Source organism: Piliocolobus tephrosceles, chromosome 18, assembly GCF_002776525.5.
Source record: "Piliocolobus tephrosceles isolate RC106 chromosome 18, ASM277652v3, whole genome shotgun sequence".
Taxonomy (NCBI): domain Eukaryota; kingdom Metazoa; phylum Chordata; class Mammalia; order Primates; family Cercopithecidae; genus Piliocolobus; species Piliocolobus tephrosceles.
The window spans coordinates 10,789,858-10,813,313 of NC_045451.1; the positions used below are offsets into that span (position 1 = coordinate 10,789,858).

General features: G+C 39.4%; 2 protein-coding genes across 3 annotated transcripts in view; one reads left to right on the forward strand and one right to left on the reverse strand.

Annotated features, from left to right (window-relative positions):
- Positions 1-20,775, reverse strand: part of CCDC102B (coiled-coil domain containing 102B) — a 300,271-nt gene extending 279,496 nt beyond the window's left edge. The window contains exons 1-3 of the mRNA XM_026455191.1: positions 20,689-20,775; positions 19,469-19,535; positions 887-919 (exon numbers count right to left, since the gene is read on the reverse strand). The gene's annotated coding sequence lies outside the window, so the exon portion shown is untranslated. The remainder of the gene's footprint in view (positions 1-886; positions 920-19,468; positions 19,536-20,688) is intronic.
- A 90-nt stretch (positions 20,776-20,865) lies between these two features.
- Positions 20,866-23,456, forward strand: part of TMX3 (thioredoxin related transmembrane protein 3) — a 41,291-nt gene continuing 38,700 nt past the window's right edge. Inside the window, exons 1-2 of one of the 2 annotated variants that reach the window (XM_023224150.1) lie at positions 20,866-21,128; positions 22,124-22,178. In XM_023224150.1, coding sequence (XP_023079918.1) covers positions 21,083-21,128; positions 22,124-22,178 — 101 coding nt within the window. In that variant the 5' untranslated portion in view covers positions 20,866-21,082. The remainder of the gene's footprint in view (positions 21,129-22,123; positions 22,179-23,456) is intronic. The other variant, XM_023224151.1, reaches the window with a different exon arrangement.

Consider the following 23,456-nt stretch of genomic DNA (forward strand, 5'->3'; position numbering starts at 1 on the left):
CATTGCCAGATTTGCCTTCAGGCCAAACAGGATATACAAAGAAAAACCTATGACTGAAAATGCTAGCGAGAAATTTTAGAACATGCAAGTCATAGAGAAATTTACAAAGTTTACAGTGAGTCAGAGATCACCTGCAAAGAAGCAAGGATCAGAATATCAGACATAGCAATAAAAATAGATACAACAAAAGAAGGAGCAGGATATTTTTAAATATTTAAGGAAAAAAATGTTGGCTATAAAATTATATACCCAAGCAAATGTCCTTTTAAAATGCTGCTATAGGCCGGGTGCGCTGCCTCACGCCTGTAATCCCAGCCCTTTGGGAGGCCAAGGCAGGCAGATCGCCAGAGGTCGGGAGATTGAGACCATCCTGGCCAACATAGTGAAACCCCATCTCTGCTAAAAAAAAAAAAAAAAAAAAAAAATCCAAAAATTAGCCAGGAGCGGTGGCACCCGCCTGTAGTCTCAGCTACTCAGGAGGCTGAGGCAGGAGAACCACTTGAACTCGGGAGGCAGAGGTTGCAGTGAGCCGAGATTGCACCACTGCACTCCAGCCTGGGTGACAGAGAGAGACTCCGTCTCTAAATAAATAAATAAATAAATAATAAAATGTTGCTATAATAAAAAGATATTTCAGCAATATATAGTTTCAGAAATTCTTCTGCCTAAACAAGTCCTGTATAAACTTTCATGAAGGAAATAGTAAAATGAGTTGCTGCAAGAGATATGGTAACGTGGATCAAATGAAACCCTTAAGTATTTTGTGGTCTGAAAATTCAATTGCTAAATATTTGTTTTAAAAAAGAATATCCATAAAAACTCAGTTCTCAATCGCTAGAAAATATGAGCAGGTTGATAAAAGAGAATTTAAAAGAACTACTCATACCTTTCACACACTTTGTCTTCATCCTGCCAAGTTCTGGAAAATAAGATTTAGAGAACGGTAACAAAAATTATCAAGTATTTTTGGCCTGAGAAAAAATAAAAATGTCAACTTTTATAAAAATATGAAAAAAATAAACAAGGATACTCATTTTCAGAATGCTGAATTAGCAGGCATTGCTTCAAATCTGAAACAGACTTAAAATTGTGATATTTGAGTCACTGCACATAAAATCTTTGGTATTTGTGGTTTAAATATACATGATGCATAGAATTTCTCCCTAAGCAAGATGATGACTATAATCCTTTGTTGTTGTCATACTGTGTCATTCAAAACGTTCTGCAATGCTGATGACAAAAGACAGTCTGGATTTTATAATAATTTCTGTTTGTACCCTGCTGTTCTGGCTAATCGCTACATCCCTAATGCTGCAGCCTCTGGTAATAAAAAAACTTTCAGACAGGCCCTTCTTAACTATTTGTCTTTTCAGAGCTAGGTGTCTGCTGTCACCTGTGCCCCTTAATGAGCCCTAGAACCCACTTCCCTGAGGGGAGCTGACTATTCTCTTCTGTTCTTCCCAGAGGACAGGTTTACAGTTGCTTCCATAGCAACCACTGCTAACTGCTTTCTGACTTTTTAAGCTTCTTAGTAGCGTGGGTTTCTTTGCAAAGATATTATTCTAGAAGCTTTCAGCTCTTGAAATCTTGTCTTAAAGAGCTTGGCTTTGTCCATGATCAATCTTCATTCTAAATAAAGCAGAGACTTTGTTGTTTCCCCATTTGCAAGTGTATCTGCTACCTCTCCTGGAAATGCAGAAACGCAGCCAACATGTGAGTCCAGGTAGTTGTTCAGACCTTACTCTGGTGCTGAACTGCATAGTTCCAGCAGATGTCACCATTTTTATCAGTAAAGGAACCTAAAGGTCTTTCCAGGTTGATAAAAATAATCTTAGCTTTTACGAGGCATCACAAAGTGGAAAGGGTAAACATGCAATAAAGTGTAAAACATTTTTAATCCTTGAAGCTATAAAGGAATTTGGAAGTCCTCTTAGGTAAATTCTCAATTTAAGCAAGCTACTGTGAGTTTATTTCCTAAATCTAAAGTTAATTATCTATAGAGATTAGCAACTGTGAACACTCGAGGTTGATATGAGGGTTTATTGCAACAAAACACTATGAAATCTATATTTTCAGTGCTCTTTTCAAAGAAATCTCTAAAGTTGTCTAACTTCTTAGAGCACGCTTGCGTTAAAAAGATATAGATAGATAGATAGTTGTCTAACTTGTGACTCTAAGGTTACCTTTCCTCTCCGTTGTTGAGTATTAAAATATCTTCTCATTCCTGTTTGCTCCTTCCTCAACCACAAAGTAATTTTCAAAGGGACTTAAGCAAGAATATTTGTAATTTTGACAGATTAAGGAACCAGGATGTGATGACATTTCTCCTCTGTTCTTTAATGTTTTAATTGGCTCTTAGTAAACAACACTAGTTTTTAAATTCTGAATCAGCAGTCTTATTTTTCAGGACAAAGAGAGTGTGTGTGAAAGGCATGAGTTCTTAGTACTATTCTTTCAGACCCACCTCATTAAATCCCCTTCCCTGCTTGGGGCTGATGCGGTTGGCTTTGGCTCCATTTCTGAGCTGTTTTATTCAGAAAGACTTGCGAAATGACATAAAGATCATTAACTGAGTCTACTTTTTCTCTGAGTCGCTCTAGCCTTAGCATAATCTTTCCCACCAATTCTTATATCTTTCTTTTTCATATAGTTCTCCTTATACATTGGATGTCTTTATTTTGTCCCTAAGCTAAATCAGTCTATGGGAAGTCCCCAGCCCAAGAATCTGGAAGGGAGCTCCACCCTTGTCCAATGGATGTTTAGCCATGATGGTCCCTGGTCTATAAAACTTGTAACGGGCATAGCAAGGATAACTCAAAATCATAGTTTTATATATATATACACACATACATACATAGATCTGGGAACTAGGGTATCCTAAAAATTTTAAGAGAAAACTGGAAAACCTTAACTCTAAATAGATGAATTCATGTTGTCTGCAGGCAAGGGTTACAAAAGAAAGATCACTATGAGACATCCCTATAGAAGCCTTCAACAAGGCCAGGCACAGTGGTTTATGCCTGTAATCCTAGCACTTTGGGAGGCTGAGGCAGGCAGATCATCTGAGGTCAGGAGTTCAAGACCAGCCAAGCCAACATGGTGAAACCCCGTCTCTGCTAAAAATATAAACAATTAGCCGAGCGTGATGGTGAGACTACACACCTGTAGTTTCAGCTACTCCAGAGGCTAAGGCAGAGAATTGCTTGAACCCGGGAGGCAGAGGTTGCAGTGAGCTGAGATCACGCCACTGCACTCCAGCCTGGGAGACAGAGCAAGACTCCATCTCAAAAAAAAAAAAAAAAAAAAAGCCTTCAAGAAATGCCAAATACACATTTCAAGGAAAAAGACTTGAAGCTACAGTTATTATTAACCAAACAGTTTACGGTATCCACCATAGAAATACTAGAAATAATTTAAAATACACAGGGTGATGGAAGAAAAGCCCTGTGCTTCCATAAAAACTGGCCCACAGGAAAGAGATTGAAGTTTCCCTCTTGAAGCAGTATATTTTATTGAAATTAGCTTCTCCATTTTCTGAACTTTAATATTTGAGTAACTCAAAGCATATAATATGAATAAAGTTCCTCAGAGTGGTCTTAGAGTACTAAAGCCAAAGGACTTGAGAAGGTAGTTTTATGTGAGAAAAATAGCAAGTATTTAGTAGATACTATAATTTAAATCTCAACAACTGTAAACTATTCTCCTTTGATATGAGATGCGTTCAGTTTTATAAAAATAAATAAAAAGATTTATTTCCTCCAAAAAGAGCTTTTCTTGCACTAATTCATACAATTTTCAGTACTTTTACTGGAGTAGAAATGATGTTCAGAGATTTCAAAATCTCAAGACTATTGTCTGTCTGAAGAGTTTTGATCCAAATAAATTCGACAACTGATATATACCTGAATTAGCATTATTGTTGAGGAGATCATATAACAGATATTATATTATATATACATATACAAAATTGTTTATATTATATATGTATACATACATATACAAAATTGTTTATTCCTCTGGCCACTAAAATGACCTTGAGGCAATGGAACCTCAGATGGGACCAACCCAATATGCAAATGTAGAGTCTGGATTATAGTTCCTCAAAATCAATTTTCCATGAAAAGGAGCCAGGGTATTTTGGAAGGATCACTGATTCCAAGTCTGGGGAAGGAAAGTATAAGAGAGTGTGCACGTTTTCATATAAACCAAACAAGGGTTAATGGAATCAGATCAAAAGGACACAGAAACTAGATTGTAGGGGTTTGTGATCATATCAGCATCAAAAATAGAAAAATACTTATGGTTAACTCGAATACATTAAATCTATGCAGTGGTTCACCCCTGTAATCACAGCACTTTGGGAGGCCAAGGCAGGCAGATCATGAGGTCAGGAGTTCAAGACCAGCCTGGCCAATATGGTGAAACCCTGTCTCTACTAAAAATACAAAAATTAGCCAGGTTGGTGGTGTATGTCTGGAGTCCCTGCTACTTGGGAGACTGAGGCAGAAGAATCGCTTGATCCCTGGAGGCAGAAGTTGCAGCGAGCCAAGATCATGCCATTGTACTCTAGCATGGCAGCACAGTGAGACTCCATCTCGGAAAAAAAAAAAAAAGTCTTAAATCCATAATGACCTACCCAAATAAATATTAATTTAAATGTGCCAAAGAAGATCAAGATATCAGAATATTTCTGCTGGAACCTTATTACTCAGTCCTTTTGATAATGTTGATACCTTTCTCATATTGATAAAGGATGCAGAATACAGTTCAGTATTAAATACATCACGTAGAAGACATTTTCTGACTCAAGGGATTGACTTCTTAAGTGTGGCATTCAGTCAGATGAAGATACATGAGACATCCATAACCAATCTACTATTATTTTTTAAATCAGTAGGATTTGCTTACTTTAAGAATATGAATGAGAGTGAGATTGCATTAATGTTTAACATTTTTAAAATTCAGGGAAAAGATGATAACAGATCATAAGTGTTCTGATCGATTGCTTATCTTGAGTAAGCTGCAGACATTTATGAGCAGACGGAAGTATTACATGAGTGGGTCACTCTGTTGAAATTATGAAAAAATGGCATAATAACAACAAATAAGGTTCAAAATATTTCTTCAGAGTCCTGGAAAAGTATCTAAGTGATCCTCTTGGACTAAGTCTATAAAAAATGAATAACTTAATTAAATGTAATGTTAATTGACTTTCATAGTTGGGTTAGTACCTTTGAACCCTAGGGAGACTTAGAAGTAAATACAGATTTTTTTAAGAAAAAGAAAACACAGCACTAAAGTTTTTGTATTTTTATATTTTTAATGGATAAGAGAATCTCACCTGTTGTAATGATGATCTGAAATCTAATCTGAAGTATGTAATAATGGAATTCATTTAGATGAAACCTCACATTTTATATTTAGTATTAAAACAACTAAGAGAAACTTAAGTTTACTGTATTTATAAATATAAATTCTATTCACATGAACGGTGCGTAAGGATTCCCATTGTTCTACAACCACACAAAATGAAAGTCAATGGTATGTCAATGAGGTCTTAGTTTGAATTTATTACATTTTAATGAAGTAGAGCAGCTTTGAATATTATTTGATGTTTACATTTTCTCTTCTATAAAATGTCTGTCCCTATGTTTTGCCCACTGTTATGTGCTTTGTATTTTTCTTATGTTTAATTAACTTTTTATAGTAGTTATTTAGTTGCACATAACAATTTTGATTCTGTTGCTTGTCTTTCCACTTCACTTTCTTCAGGGTGTCTTTCAATTAATATATCAATCTTTTCCCTCTGACTTGCAATATTTGTATGCAGGAAATCCTCTTCTACCTCTAAGTGTCAAAGATGTTCCATATATTCTTATCAAGACTAATGTTTTGCTTGCTCATTTGTCTTTTTTCTTGCTGGAACTGCTTTTTGTCAATGGTATAGGGTTTGGACCCAAATTAATTGTTTTGTCTTTATGGAGATTAACATTGTCTGAGCACGTTATACGCTTTTCTCCAGTTTTTTCCAATGTGATGTATCAAGTCATGTGTCAAGTTTCCATTAATGCCTGAATTCCTTTCTGAGCTATTGTATTCCACTGGTCAGTTGGTCTGTCCCTGTGTACTACATTGTCCTCAGTAAAATATTGGTATCTAGCAGAATAAGCTCTTCCATCTTAGTTTTTCGGATATACTTGGACTTTTGCTTTTCTCTATAAATTTTTATCAATAATATATCAAGGTCCCTGAAAAAAACTTCTTAAAATCGTCATTGAAATGTCATTGAATCGATAGATAATCTTGGGGATAACAGATACCTTGTGTTGTTTTCTATCCACTGCAGTGCTTTCTCTCTCCATTTATTGGTGTCTTGTTTCATTTCTTGAAATAGTGTCATAATTTTCTTCCTATAGCTGCCACATCTTTAGATTAATTATAATGTAGCATTTTGTTACTAATATTAATGATATTTTTAAATGCATGTTTTCTCTTGATTGCTATTTTATTTATTTATTTATTTATTTATTTATTTAAGACAGAGTCTTGCTCTGTCACCCAGGCTGGAGTGCAGTGGCACGATCTCAGCTCACTGCAACCTCTGTCTCCCAGGTTCATGCCATTCTCCGGCCTCAGCCTCCCAAGTAGCTAGGACTACATGCACCCACCAGCACGCCCGGCTAATTTTTGTATTTTTAGTACATACGGGGTTTCACCGTGTTAGCCAGGATGGTCTCGATCTCCTGACCTTGTGATCCGCCCGCCTCGGCCTCCCAAGGTGCTGGGATTACAGGTGTGAGCCACCACACCCAGCCTTGATTGCTATTTTAAAGTAACACAATTTATTATTGCATAATGACCATAAACCTAGCTGCTTTGGTAAACCTTTACTAATGCTTATAATTTGCATGAACTTTTTTTTAAATTTACTCCTGCAGAATACATGAACTTTAAATAAAATTTCACTATAGATTGCCTTATTCATGATTAGTAACAATTTTGCTTCCCTTTCCCATCCTTACACTACCCCTTTCTCTTTTTTCTTCTACTACTCAAGCTAGGACTTTCAGTACAACATTTAATAGGGATAGTAATATTGAACGTCTCATCCAATTCCAGATACTAAAGGAAATTCTTCTATTTTTTTTTTTTTTGTTTTACTCGTAACAATGTTTGATAAATATTATTGATCCTTATTGTGTATCCTGGTGTTTCTCAACATTTTGTGCAGGGTAACACCCAGAGAAAATTATAATTTTTTAGGGCACATTGATGTAAATCATGAGGCTGCTTAAGGGAAGCAGCAATAGACTACAGCATTCTGCCTGCTTCAGGTCACAGCCAGCTGTGCCTAAAGCTGAGGAGATAATGCAAGAACACAGCTGCAACATAATCTTGATGCACAGCCTGAAAGCTTCACCTTGACATGAGGAATTTAACTAGGAGGACAAAACTTGTGCCATGATTTGGTTTATGTTGTTCAATCTTTGGGTAGTATTAGTAGCCATGGATTCAGATACTGAAATGCAAAGCCAAATCTAAGAATATCTATTATGCTTGTCTATTCCACTCAAATACCCTTGAAGGAGCAGGAAAAGACCCAATATAATCTACTTCCCTGTTATATATTAGACTTTCTTCCCTGGGATTACTTCTCAGAAATGACTTCAAGTGTTGCTTCTCCTGCTGGCAAGCAGAATAATCTATTTTTATAAGAAATTTGAGCTTCAGCAGAGTCCAGTAGTATACATTGCCAGTCAGCCCATCACTGTATGGCTTGACCTCCAGAATGTCCACTCATTTCATAGACCCATATTGCCATTTCAAGAGATTGAACTAAAGCATCAACTTGTTGATTCCAATCACCTTCAGAAACTAGAAAAGAAGTTCTTTGGTGAACAACAATATGATTTTCTTCGATTTGCCCTCAGAATTATAGGAAGAGCAGTATCTGAGATAGGAGTCTCTTTATTGCCAATTATCTACAGTCCACTTGCCAGACCAAATTGAAAGTCCATTAGCAACAGTCCAAGAGTCAATATGCACCCAAATCATTGGGATTTTATTTGTGTCAATTCTATTACTGCCAGGAACAGAGCCTGTAATTCTGCCCAGTAGGCTGCCAACCTGGTCTATTCTTCCATGAAGAATTTACTAACTGCTGGACACAAGACAGCTGCTTTCCATACTGAGCCATGGCACTCCATTCTGGAATTGCCACCTGTAAACCAGGCCAATTGCTATGTATCCTTGAGGCAATTGGTAGAAAGGTTAGGCCTGCCAGTAGGAGCAGCAGCCAAGTCTTCAGATGGCTTTTTAGAAAGTCCTAGTGGAAAAAGGCCACTTGTTCATGAATGCATTGAGTCTCACTGCATATCATAGCAGAGTGCTTCTGTGCAGTTACATCCACATTATGGTGGAATTTCTATGAACATTTATTTCCCTGCATGTTGGGATGCTTTCTTGACATTACTCATGACATGAGAGGTAGTTAAGGAGTTCATATAATTTTATGTCCTCCAATTACTGGGGCTGTATTACTAAATGCGCACTCACTATCTAGTAACTGTCTTTAAAAGAAATATACCAGAGAACGGTACTAGGTAATTTTCTATTACAAAAACACAGAAGTCACTGCTGACCATGGTTATAGGCTTTAGCCAGAGACTGGAGTCAGTATGAATGCAGGTGACTGACATTGAATATTATCTCAGCATTAGCACAATATGGTCCAAACAGGACAGCTTCAACTACAGGCTCTGCAGTTCCAGGAAGGCTTGTTGTTTTGTTCAAGCTTCCCTTCAAATGGACTTTTTCCAGGTGTTAATGGGATGAACCCAGTTGTATCCCAAAGTAGATGATATGATTTTTCCAAAACCCAAATAGGCCTATTTGGCATTAGTTCTCTCATTTAGTCTGAGGGGAGAGGAGCAAGAACATTTTCTTCCTTGTAGTCTTTTGTGTATCATTTGACACTCCAATCCATGGACTCCTCCCAAATTTTACAGTCTTTACAAGGTCCTAGATTTGTTTAGGGTTCATGCACCATCTGCAATCAGATCCCCAATCAGATTCATGATCATGGCAAAGTTGCTTTTAGCTTGACTCTCAGTTTCAGAGATAATCATAGAATCATCAGGATAGAGCATTAGGACAACGTATTGCATCTAGATCTGCCTCACCAGATTGTGACAATATGCAGGGAGGAATTCCAGTATCCTTGAGGCAAATGTATGTTGAAAACCATTCTATGTGAATGCACATTGTTATTGACTCTTCCTGACATCTAAAATTGCAAAATATATGAGCCAGGTCAATTACAGAAAACCAGTCACCTTTAGCTTGTTAAATAGTGTATTTAGCAGTTGAGTAGTGTGGATTATATCAGGGACCTCTGAAGCTATTAAAGTTACTGTTTAATGGAGTTTCCGGTAACCACTGACAGTCTCCATCGTCCATCAGCCTCTCTCACTGGCAACATCAGGGCACTGTATAAAGAGTATGTGGACACAAACATGCCTGCAGCTAACATTTCCTTAATTAAGGCAGTACTTTTTTGTTGCTATAGGCATATGTTACTTAGCATTTCAAATTTACTGTTTGAATAGGCTTAGGTAACTCTAACAGTTCCCATTTTTCATATCCAATTAGTACTGAATGAAGAGCAGGTCTACAAGTTATTTTATTTGTAAAAATTTTCACTCAGTAGGAGGAAGAATTTGCAGCTAATTATTCTATCCATACCAATTATACATTCAGGTAAGGGAGACATCCCCACAGTATACTTTTGAAAATCATATATTTCAACTTTTAATGAGATTTTAATGTTTATCCTTCTTCCAGAAGCATCTCCCTGTTCTCCTAAATTAATTCTATCACCCTGAATGGACTCATTAAGCAGGCTGAGGCAATGTTCCTGTACCTAATTGACCTAAAAGAGCTGCTTCTCCATCTCTAGGCCATTTCACCCACACATCTGTAGAAGGCTTTGGTTCTCCCACAGGAATTTGGTCAGGAGACCCAGGCCTTCATTCACATCACCCTTCTTCATCCAGTATTGCCTGTGGTAGACAGAATTCTAAAGGTGTCCACTCCAAGTTCCCATACTCTGCTCAGTCAATGAAAGACTAATCCAGTTACTGCTCTGAAGGGATTTTTGGGATAAAATTAACCAGCTGACTTTAAGATATGGAGAGCATCTTGGATTATTCAGGGAGACCCAAAATAACCACACAAGCCCTCAAAAGCAGAAGAGGTAGAGAGTTGCAGCAGAAAGTTGAAAAGATTTGAAGCAGGAGAAAGACTTGCTCCACTGTCACTGGCTTTGAAGTGGGCCATGAGTCAGGAAATGTAGGTGGAGAATAATTCTCAGACAGCAGTTGTCAAGGAAACAGGGCCCTCAGTCCTACCACCACATACAAGTCAATTCCAACAGCAACCTTAGAAGCCTGGAAGTGGGTCCTTTCCTAGAGCCTCCAAAAAGGAGCAGAGCCTTCGGACACCTTGATTGTAGATTTTTGTGACCTGGAGCAGAAAGACTAGCTGAGTGTACTGGATTTCTAATCTACTGAACTGGGACGTAATAAATTTGTGTTGCTTTAAACTGCAGCAATAGAAAATTAATATAGCGCCTTACTATTAAAAGCAGGTATTTTGCAGTGACACAGAATCCACCTGATACAGTTATCTGCGTCCCCACCCAAATTTCACACTGAATTATAATCCCCATGTGTCAAGGGTGGGACCAGATGGAGAAAACTGAATCATGAAAGCAGTTTCTCTGATGCTGTTCTCATGACAGTGAGTTCTCATGAGATCTGACGGTTGTATAAGGAGCTTCCCTCTTCACGCGGCACCCATTCTCTCTCCTGCCACCCTGTGAAGAGGTGCCTTCCAACATGATTGTAAGTTTCCTGAGGTCTTCCCAGTCATGCAAAATTGTGAGTCAATTAAACTCCTTTCCTTTATAAACTGCCCAGTCTCGGGTATTTCTTCATACCAGCATGAGAACAGTAAATTGGTACTAATAGAGCGGAGTGCTGCTATAAGGATACCTGAAAATGTGAAAGCGACATTGGGACTGGATAACAGGCAGAGGTTGGAACAGTTTGGAGGCCTCAAAAGAAGACAGGAAAATGTGGGAAAGTTTGGAACTTCCTAGAGACTTGAAGGATTTAGAAGACAGGAAGATGTGGGAAAGTTTGGAACTTACTAGAGATTTGTTGGATGGCTTTGACCAAAATGCTGATTGTGATATGGGCAGTGAAATCCAGGCCGAGGTGGTCTCAGATGGAGAAGAGAAACTTCTTGGGAACTGGAATAAAAGTGATTCTTGCTATGTTTTAGCAAAGAGACTGGCAGCATTTTTGCACCTGCCCCAGAGATCTGTGGAACTTTGAACTTGAGAGAGACAATTCAGGGTATCTGGCAGAAGAAATTTCTAAGCAGCAAAGCATTCAAGAGGAAGCAGAGCATAAAAATGTGGCAAAGTTGCAGCCTGATGATAGGGTAGAAAAGAAAACTCCATTTTCTGGGGAGAAGTTCAAGTTGCAGAAATTTGCATAAGTAGTGAGAAGCCAAATGTTAATCACCAAAACAAAGGGAGAAAGGTCTTCAGGGCATGTCAGAGACCTTCACACAGCCCCTTCCATCACAGGCCCAGAGGCCAAGGAGGAAAAACTGGTTTTATGGGCCAAGCGTAGGGCCCCCCAGCTCTGTGTAATCTCAGGACCTGGTGTCCTATATTTCAGCTGCTTCAGCTCTAGCCATGGCTAAAGGGGGACAAGGTATAGCTTGGGAAATTGCTTCTGGTGATGCAAGTCCCAATCCTGGACAGCTTCCACATGGTGTTGAGCCTGTGGGTGCACAGAAGTGAATAATTGAGGTTTGGGAACCTGTGCCCAGATTTTAGAGAATATATGGAAATGCCTGGATGTCCAGGCAGAAGTTTGTTGCAGGGGCATGGTCCTCATGGAGACCCTCTACTAGGGCAGTGCAGAAGGGAAATGTGTCATCATAGCCCCCACCACAGCATCCCCACTGGGGCACTCACTAGTGGAGCTGTGAGAAGAGGGCCTCCATCCTCCACACCCCAGAATGGTAGATCCACTGACAGCATGTACCATGCAACTGGAAAAGCCACAGACATTCAATGCTAGCTTGTGAAAGCAGCCAGGAGTGGGGCTGTACCCTGCAAAGCCACAGGAGTGGAGCTGCCCAAGCTGCTCTACATCTTGCATCAGTGTGCCCTGGATGTCAGACATGGAGTCAAAGGAGATCATTTTGGAACTTTAAGGTTTAATGACTGCCCTATTGGATTTCAGACTTGCATGGGGCCTGTATCCCCTTTCGACCAATTTCTCCCATTTGGAATGGTTGTATTTACCCAATCTTTGCACCTCCATTGTATCTAGGAAGAAACTACCTTGTTTTTGATTTTGCAGGCTGATAGGTGGAAGGGACTCACCTTGTCTCAGATGAGACTTTGGACTTGGACTTTGGGTTAATGCTGGAAGGAGCTGACTTTGGGGACTGTTGGAAAGGCATGAATGTGTTTTGAAATGTGAGAACATGAGATTTGGGAGGGGCAAAGGGTAGAATGATATGATTTGGTTCTGTGTCCCCACCCAAATCTCATCTTGAATTGTAATAATCCCCCTGGTGGGACCAGGTGGAGATAGTTTAATCATGGGGGCATTCTTCCCCATGCTCTTCTCATGATATTGAGTTCTTACAAGATCTGATGGTTTTAAAAGGGGCTTTCCACCTTGCTGGGCACCAATTCTCTGTCCTGCTTCCCTGTGAAGAGGTGCCTTCCACCATGATTATAAGTTTCCTGAGGCCTCCCCAGCCATGAGGAACTGTGAGTCAAACTTCTTTTCTTTATAAATTGCCCAGTCTCTCATATTTCTTCACAGCTGTGTAAGAAAGGACTAATACACAACTCACATAACAAACCTGCACTTGTACTCCCTGAATCTAAAAAAAAAGAAAAAAAAAAGTTGAAGAAAGAAAAAAATAATAAAGGCAGATATTTTGGAATTCAATGCTGGAGACTAATGCCAACCTTTCTCTATCTGAAATTCCCCTAATCTTAGACAAGCCAAGTATATCTGCTTTGGTATTTTAATATCTTGGGAAGTTTGAGAAGAAGCAATTTGTATTTCTCTCGCTTCCTGAAAAATTTCATCAAAGATCTGGTGGGTACTCTGCCCATTTTTTCCTTTTTCATGTCAATGTAGATGAAACATCTAAAGACTTCTAATTCTTAAACATCTAAAGAATTCTTGACCTTTTCTTTTTTTAAATTTACTTTCTTTTGTAAAACCCTACCCTTTGTATAATATTATCTTGAAGTCTGATAGGAAGAAGTTGGGAATAAAAATCCAAAGTTGTCTCTTTTATATCCTTTTTAGGTCCCCAAAGCATAATCACGTATGGTATTCATGGTGGTGGGGTGTCTTTTATAATAGCAGCACTCATAAGCTGGATGAGGAGCATCCCAGATGGAGCTCGTTTCATTGTCACATAGTCAGGCGAGTAATGTCTGTATCATCAGCATTTCTGCAGCTTCAGTTGACCATTTAATGACAAGGGAAGAGTGGGGAAATTGCCCTTCTCTGGGAATGACTGTCCTCTCTTTACTACATTCCAGTCAGGATGGATTTATCCTTGAACAATCCCCACAAAGATAGCAGCCAAAAAAGGATGCAGGATGAGTGCAAACATCCCCCTCCCTCAACAGTGTTCAAAGCCAGAGACAATGCCATGGATCTAAAATTCTCAGAAGCCATTTGAACAAAGTTTCATCAGGGTAAGGCTTATAACCCTGTACAAAATACCCCTCTTACTTCACAGAACAATCCCTTACTTCGGTTGTTTCCTCCCTTGTGTCATCTACTTGCCCCCACTTGAATTATCTTCTTCGTTGTATTAGGTTATAACCTCAGGCTTAGTTGGCTCACCAGAAGTTATACTGTCCAAGTTCCTATGGTTGAAGTTTCTTTGACAGCCAGAGAGGATGAGAGGATGAAACCCAACTTCAGAACTTACTTTCACTTTTGCTAATGCTGAAAGCAACAACTAGGCACTGGAATTTTAGTCAGCTTGCCTTCAGTTTGCATTTCTCTTCCAATTTTGCTAGCTTCTGGAATTCAGTTTCTGTAATTTCCAGATTGCAACAGAAAGTCTTATTATCAGTAACTAATATCAAACACTATGCTACTTACAACCAAGCATAGCTTGGCAACCACCTCTGTATCAATAGGATATTTTCATCCTGTTTATCAGATTCTTCCCTTTCTATTTCTAAATAATGCTTAAGTCATATTTTTAGAAAAGAATGAGGAAAGAATCTTATTTTTTTTTTTTTTCTGGATGAAGCTCACAAGCTTCATGTTGAATGAAAGAAGAGTATGTCCTGTATGATTCCATTGATATCAAGTTCAAAACTAATCTGGCCTGTCAGAAGTCAGCAGAGTGGTTCCCGTAGTAGAGGTAGTAAAGGGAAAGGGTGGAAAAGAGCACTGGAAAGCGACAAGGGTTGTAGGGACAGGGGTGGTTTTGTGGGTGCTTCAATGATCTGTTTCTGGATTATCACAAGAAACAGTTACATGGGCATGCTCATTTTGTAAAAGTTCATTAACTTGTACCCTAATGATATGTGTTCTTGTTTGTGCATATATTATACTTCAATAAATGCTGTTTAAGTAGATGCTCAATAATTATTGTTGCTATTAACGAATGACTAATCACGAGTTCCGAGAGAGTAGGAACTTTCTGCAGAAAGACAGCAGTCGCCCAGTCTCTGGGAGTCTTTTGTTTAAAGTTTGTGTCTGTCTGTCCCACAGGCTGGAGGGCAGGGGTGTGACCATAGTTCACTGTAGCCTCAAATTCTTGGCCTCCATCAATCCTCATCCTCCAAAGCAACTGGGATTACAGGTAGACAGACAAACATGCCTGGCTACTTTTTAAATTACTGTAGAGACAGGGGCTCGCTAGTTTGCCCAGGCTGATCTTGAACTCCTGACCTCAAGCCACCCTCCTGCCTAGCCTTTCCAATGTGCTGAGACTACAGGTGTGAGCTACTATGCCCAGCTGAGTCAGGAGTCTTCTAAGCAATCCCACTTCTAACATCAACTGTACAAAAACAGAATTCACTTGCTAAAAAAGACTCACAGGGCTTCCTGTAACAATGCTTACAAATCTATGCAGGAAAGGGATACAATGTAACAACAGTGTTGAAATAAGGATATGGATCAAAGTCCTTCTCCCAGCAAGGAGTCTGGAAAAAGATTCCACGTGAAAGCTTCTAGCTTCTTCTTTCTCTAAGGGTCATAAGTGCACATTCTCTCTTGGATCAGGAACCACGTGCATGTGCATAGAACCCTTTAAAATGAAGGAACACAAGGTGGAGTCTCACCTGAGTTTTTAAATGTTTTCCTGGCCATATATGTATATTACTGCTACAAAATCAGCCTCAATCCTAGAACCCTCTGGAGATTTCACTAAGACCAAATGCAAATCAATCTCATATTAATAAACAATGTAACAAATAGGTAAAAACCACCTGAAAATTCCATGGTTACAAAAGCATCATTATTAATCAGCACATTTTGGTGATTGACCACTGGTTAGTGTTATGCAAGAAATTTAGCAAAACATCTCAGGGTAATTCTGGAACTGGTGGATATTAACCTTTACAGCACAACATGTCATAGAATTGTCTTCCTATTCCTAATTTACTACTGATGAGAGGTTGAAATATATAAATTCCCTTTACTGTGCTTATTTAAATAATCATACGCTATTTATCTCTTATGTGTGACAAATTTCATTAAAACTTTTTTCCCAAGTTAAATCAAGGCTTGCATTTCTGGATCAAAAAAATTAGTAATAATTTGGTCATGATTATTATCTTTTTCAGTGAACTGCTAGATTTGGTTTGATATTTTATTGGGAACTTTTCAATTTTTGTTCACAAGTGAAATGGGCCTGTTTGTTTTCCATTCTCACGACTCCTCTGGTTTGGGTACCAAGTTTATACTAGACTCTGAAAAAACTGGTGAGTGTTCCCTATTTTTTGATTGTCTGGACGTGTTTGTAACAACCGTGTGATTAATGTTATGTTTCAACTTGACTGGGCTAAGAGATGCCCACATAGCTAGTAAAACATTATTTCCAGGCATGTCTATGAGGATGTTTTCAGGAAAAGTTAGCATTTGAATGAGTAACTGAGTAATGCAGATGGCCTCCCCAATTTGGGTGGGCATCATTCAGTTCATTGAAAGCCTGAACAGAACAAAAAGATGGAGGGAGGGTGAATTCACTCTCTGGGTTTGAGCTGAGACATCCATCTTTTCTTGCCCTTGGACATCACTATTCCTGGTTCTTGGGCTTTGGGACTCAGATCAGGACTTACATCACTAACTTGTGGTTCTCAGGCCTTTGGACCCCTCATTATCAGGTTTTCACACTTGGATTGAATTAAACACTTGGAGTGGCTTTCTGGTTCTCCAGCTTGCCGATGGAAGATTATAGGACTTCTTGATCTTCATAGCTGCATGAGCCAATTCACATAATAAAGCTTCCTTTGGTTTCCTTTCTCTGGAGAATCCTAATACAGATTAATTTTTGTTTTCACAAAGATTGGTAGTACATATTTTAAAATCAATCGGGTCTCATTTTTTAATGATATAATTTTAAGCTTCTGATTCAATTCCTTTAATTGCTAATTATTAAGTCTTTTTAGTTTTTGAACCACTTTTGTTTTTTAAATAATATTGACTTTAAGTTTTCAGATATATTTTCATAAAGTTGTTCTATATCTCTTTAAGTTTTGCTGCCTATATTTATGCCCTTCTTCTGGTCCCAGTATTTTTAATGTAATTAGTATACTGAATAAATAAAGATTATAATCAACATACAATAGATTTTTCTCCCATCATTCCTTAAAGCATATTTTACACAAAGTGATTTAAAAAGAAATGGTATTTTCTGAAATTATTTTCCCTCAACACCACTAAATGAGATATGCAGGACAGAAACAACAGCATCACCTGGGAACTCTTGAGAAATGTAAATTGACGGGCCCCACTGGGTCAGATTCTCTAGGGACTGATTAGCGTCTGCATTAAATCAAGCTCTCCAGGCAACTGATGCTTAAAATTTGAGAAGCACTGTTAAAACTATATAATATCTCTCCATTAAAAAACATAAATGTAAGTAGCTTTATGTATTTATTCTTATTTTTAAGCTTTTATTAGCACCCAAACACAGAAAGGTACAAAAACGCTAAAGGTACAGCTCAATGCATGTTTGCAATGTGAACATATCATTGTAAGCAACACCCAGATCAAGAAACATGATGTTTACCTGTACCTCAACTTTTAACACAATTAATTTGCCTGCTTTTGAGCTTACGTAAATAAAATCATATAGTACCTTTCTATAGTTTCTGGTTTCTTCTGTTCAACATTTAGTTTATGATTTGCGACCACGTAGTTCTCCATACAAAAGTTCATTCATTCTCGTTGCTATATAGTACATTACTCTAGGATTACAGCACAATTTATCGATTCTACTATTAGACACTCGAGTTGTTTAGCTTTTCACAATACAAACTGTCCTGCTATAGACAAGACATTCTTGTATATGACTTTTGGTGAGGACATGTGTCTTAGCGTGTTGGTGCTCTATAACAAAAAAAATACAGACTCAGTAATTTATAAATAATAACAATTTATTTCTTAAAGTTCTGGAGGCTGCACATAAAGGAGTCAGCAGGGTTTGGTGTCTGATAAGGGTTTGGTTTGCTCTCTGCTTCCAGGACGGTACCTTCTTGTTGTGTTTTCACATGGCTTAAAGTTGAAGGGGAAAAGGGGTCTAAGATAATCCCTTCAATCTCTTTTATAAGGTCTCTAATCACATTCATGAGGGTCCCACCTCATGATTCAATCATGCCCAAATGGCCCCACTTCCTAATGTTATCATATTGGCAATTAAGTTTCAACATATGAAATTTGGGTTACACATTTAGACTACAGCAATATGTATGCAAAATACACAAGGTATACACACACACACACACATATTATATATACCTGTACAAGTGTAGCTTATCTGAAAGTCTTTTTAAAAATATTGTCAAGGGAGGGGGGAGGGATTGCATTGGGAGTTATACCTGATATAAATGACGAATTGATGGGTGCTGACGAGTTGATGGGTGCAGCACACCAACATGGCACAAGTATACATATGTAACAAACCTGCACGTTATGCACATGTACCCTAGAACTTAAAGTATAATAATAAAAAAAAATTGTCAAAATAGTAGAATCTTTTAAATCTCAAAAAAAATTATCACCACTTGAGGTAGATAAGCAGAAAAAAACACTTAAAATTTTTACCATGGAATATGTTTTAGCATGTGGAAATTTAGCATGTTCTCTGAACAAAAAGCCTAAAAAGTTTGTTGGTTTATTAAATCATTTTCAGATTAATGCATTATTTTGATCATTTTCACGTTGCCTAGATCAGTGATGTGCAACGGGAATACAATGCAAAACCACGTATGTAATTATAAATCTTCTAGTAGCAACACTTAAAAATAAAAACAGGTGAGATTAATTATAAAAATTTAATTAACTCACTCAATATATCTACGCTATAATCATTATAACATATTATCGGTACAAAAATATTGAGACATTTTACAGTTTTATATTGTCTTCCCAATCCAGTGATCCAGTGTATATTTTACATTTATAGTATATCTCGTTACAACCTCTCTAATTTCATCAGAAATACTTAATTGATATTTATTTTATAGAGACATGGTCTTGCTCTGTTGCCAGGCTGGAATGCAGTGGCAGGATCCCAGCTCACTGCAACCTCAACTTCCCTGGCCCAACTTATTGCCCCACCTCAGCCTCTGGAGTAGCTGGGACCACAGGTGCATGCCACCACATCCAGCTGATATTTTTTTTTGGAAACAGTCTCCCTCTGCCGCCCAGGCTGGAGTGCAGTGGTGGAATCTCGGTTCACTGCAAGTTCGGTGTCCTGGGTTCATGCATTCTTCTGTCTCAGCCTCCCAAGTAGCTGGGACCGCAGGCGCCTGCCACCACGCCTGGCTAATTCTCTGTATTCTTAGTAGAGATGGGGTTTCACTGTGTTAGCCAGGATGGTCATCATCTCTTGACCTAGTGATCCACTCGCCTCAGCCTCCCAAAGTGCTGGGATTACAGCCGTGAGCCACCGCGCCAGGCCACATCTGGCTAATTTTAAAATTTTTTGTACAGATGGGGTCTCACTGTGTTGACCAGGCTGGTCTCAGTCTCCTCACCTCAAGCAATCCTCCTGCCTCAGCCTCCCAAAGTACTGGGATAACAGGCATGAGCCACCGACGCCTGGGACTTGATCAGTATTTGGATTTCATAAAGTTTACAGTTGAAAAAGTAGATTCACATACCTCAGTTGTTACAACCATATTAAAAAAACTTTCCAATAGCTGAATCAAGTGCCAGTTTTTGAGTTTACTGAGATTAAAATTAAATATTCAGTTACTTCATCACGCTAGGCACATTTCAAAAGCTCAATAGTGACATGTGGTTAGTGGCTACACTACTGAAGAGCATAGATCTGTTAGAGAACCTGTTTTCGTTCTCCACATGTGAACTTAAACTGTAACACAAATATAAAAAGAAATTATTTTATTTTGCATGATGTGGAAGACAGAAAACTTTGAAATACATGAGAATGAAAAAAAAAGTTGAATATGGGTCATTCAGAGACCTTGCCAAGAAAGTAGAAAAGCTTCTGTATAAGAGTATCGAGGCGATGATACTACTATAAAGCTGTTCCACCACCGCGAGAACATTACCATCACTTCCACAGTCCCCTTACGTGTTAGTCTACTTTTTTCCAAAAAAAGAAAAAAGAAAGAAAAAAAAGAGAAAGAAAAAGAAAAATTGAATCTGCAGAGAGCTTGCGTTTGTGCATGCTGTATGCACAAAGGGGGTGACTTTAGGGCTTGTTCTCAATTACAGTGTAATTTAATCTTCTAGTCACTAGGAATAACAACGTTTTATAACATTTCTGCCTGTTGGAATTTTGAACCTAAGGTGAACCGGCTGACATCATATCCCCCTTCTGCTGTCATAGGTTTTCAAAATTTGGTTTGATCTAAATTCTCTGGTACCTTATGTCCCATAAAAATTTCATCTAATTCGGAAATAGTGACTGCTGCAGTAACTGTCTCATGAAAGTATATGGTTTTTACAAATCATTGTCGTGTAGAAGAAAAAACAGGTAGAAATATAAATATTTCATACTATTTATTTGGTCCCAAAATAATAAGAAAAGAGTCATCAAAAAATATCCTACGCTTAACTTCATGTTCTCAAGTTTCAAGAGAAAGTTTTTAAAGAGGCAATCCTTACTTTGGCAAAAATGCATTAAAGCTTGTTGCATTTAAGAGATGTCCCATTATGCAAACAGGTTGAAAGAATATTACAAATACGCTTTGGAAAAATACGGAGTGTCGTGCAGCTCAGCAATCCACAGTCTTAATGCGCGCCTCTTTCCTGGAATTTGATCCAGCATCAAAAACCACAGGTGCACTCACTGCACGTCAGTAGCAAGTAAATGATGTGCCAATATTCAACCTGCAAGTGCGTCGTCGGAGCCTACCTCACCTTCAGCGTAACTTTCACCGGTACTCACCTTCCCAGAAACGCACCCCAGTGAACAAGCACAGCTGTCCCTAGTAAAGCCCTTAAGCAGGGTTCCCACGCTCCTGGGCTGGGCGGGGCGCCGAGGGCGCAAAGCATTCTTAAGAGCACGACTGCGCAGGCGCTACACTCCCCGCGCATGCGCCGTACTCCCGCGCATAGCCAGAGACACAGACCGGCCGGGTGCTGGGAGGTTAACGGAGGCCGCCTAGTCCCGCCCCCGTATTGAGCGCGGTGCTTCTCTTCCGCTCCGGGTCGGGTCTGCTTCCCTTTCCGGGCGGGCAGGCAGCGAACCCCAGTGTCTTTATCCCTCTTTTGTACAGAGTCAGCTTCTGCAACTTTCCCTGGCTAGCATGGCAGCGTGGAGGAGTTGGGCCGCCCTGCGACTCTGCGCCACAGGTAATGGGCGCGCAGCGGTCGGAACCTGGCCCCGTCCTGGGGCCGGGATTGGGCTCGGGTCTGGGGTGAGGCCTGCGGGGCCCGCGGAAATGCCCACCCGGTCCCCGGCAGCGTCCTGCCGTCTCCGCCCCGCCGCCCTGCCTGGCCGTGACGGAGCGGACACCTGAGGGTCTTTCCGCCGCCGCTGTGCGGGAACAATGCTGGACGTGGGAAGGGAGCGCTGCCTTGTGTTTTGTGTGTTTCTCATTGTGGTAGGAAGTTTCAGTAAAGCTTACTCCTTTGATGGGCAAGAAGGATGCCGCCGTCCCACCTTAACGACCAGATCTTGTCTTGACTTTAGGTTCCGAGTCTTGTTACGTTTAAGGGTTTTTACCACCAGTGCTTAGAGAGGGTGGTCCAGGACAGATCAGGGTCAGGCCGCCGGGATTGTGCGGTGTGAAAAGGACCTGGGTGTGTGTCAGCGGTTCTCAGCTGCCTCCCGTCAGCACGGAGTGCCCTCATTCTCACTGGGGTCCGCTCACTTAACCTTTTAGAGTCCACTCTGTGTCAGACACGGCCGTGTAATAAGTATTAGAGTTACACCTCGACTTTCTTTCTATTTGGAGGTAAATATTTTGAATGACATTTGGAGTTTTTACTGAAGAGATAATTGCTACTAAAGCAAAAGAAGTATAGAAGAATGCTGTGTATCTATATTCCAAAAAGATAGAATGGTAAAAAGGAGAAGTAAGATGAGAGTGAAAATGAGGAAAAAGGAACTGTGTATATTACCTTTATTGGCTTATCTAGAATTTGGCTGGTCACGATGTCGTTGCATACAGACTATTTGCTAAATGGATGAACTACTTTTACTTTTGCATCATTTGCACCCTGGGATGCATCAGTGATGAATTTTTTGGTAGGTTGTAAAAGGTCAAAAACACTTCAAAGATGACTAAGCTTATACAGTATGAGCCAAGTAATCAGTATTTATTGTGTACATTTTTTTTTTCCAGTTGTTTTACTTGATATGGTCGTCTGTAAAGGATTTGTGGAAGATTTAGATGAATCGTGAGTATACATATATATATGTAAAGTATTATTTTAACTGTCCAACTCAGATATCTGAATATTTGCATGTGAATATGGTATTTTAGATTAGAACCAATTTTTATATATTACTCATTTTTTTTCACTTGTTGTAAGCTTTATGTAGATACAAAATGAGGCTGTCCCCAAAAGAGTGTTATTAATAGTTATGAGATCAAAAAACAGTGGCAAACTTTTACATATTCTTTTTTTTCCACATTATCTTACCTTGTATTTGTTGTGTCTTTTTGCTTTAATTATATTGAATGCGGGCTAGAATTTGGTAACTGTACTGTATTTATCTTCATAGTATCACAGCATTAATCAACCTTGCTTATTAGTAAGTGAGGAGGTTCCCTTCAGACCAAAATCCCATGTGTGATGTTTCAGGCTTGACCATAGACAATTGCAAGGCTTTTTCTGGCATAGGGGAAGGTGCCCTCCATACACCAAACTTGGTGTATAACCAGTGCATTGCAGTCCCTGGAGGGAGTGGCAGTCAAGGATTCGGCCTCCCAGGCCAGCCACGCTCATTTGCATGTCTGCACTCCCTCTGTTTGGCAGCTGCCTTATTGGAGCCTCACCTGAGGCATTTTCCAAACACCTCTGCTAAAACATCTTTACTGAGGGTGTCAGCTGAGGCACTTTTCTACTACTAGTCCTTTTCTGTCTCACCCCCCTCCCCATAAAGAGACAGAAGATTTTGTTCAGTGCTCCTAGGAAATGAGATGAGTTCTCCCATCTGTGTCACATTCACCTGACTCACCTGGTGCGGTTTCATGGGGAGAGATGGAACATGGAGGAGCTGGTGGCACTTTTTTTTTTTTTTTTTAACCTCTTGACTTGCACTGTCACAGTAAGTGAATAAAGCGGTGATTGTTAGTTTCAGTTGAGCTTGTTGTTCTGGTTGACTACCTGAGCACCTGACAGCATGACGAGACAGGTGCAGTGAGAGGGTGGTCATACAGCGCTGTTGTGTAAGAGCAAAAATCCTGACAGTCCCGTGGGGGCGCTTCGCTGGTCATGCTGTTGGGCCCTGGGGGATGCTAGCTGATTGTTTACAGAAAGTTTTTGATTCTGAGAAAAACCATTGTTAACAAGGAGATAATCTTACTAAACTCAGTGCCTTGTGGGGTGTGTCACTACAGACTTCCTCCTTCAGGATGTCCTGACAGGGGCAACTCTTCATGAGGAGGAGGAAGGGATTCTGCTCCTAATAACCATTTTGTTACTCATGTGGATGCTCACCAGAAAGGACCC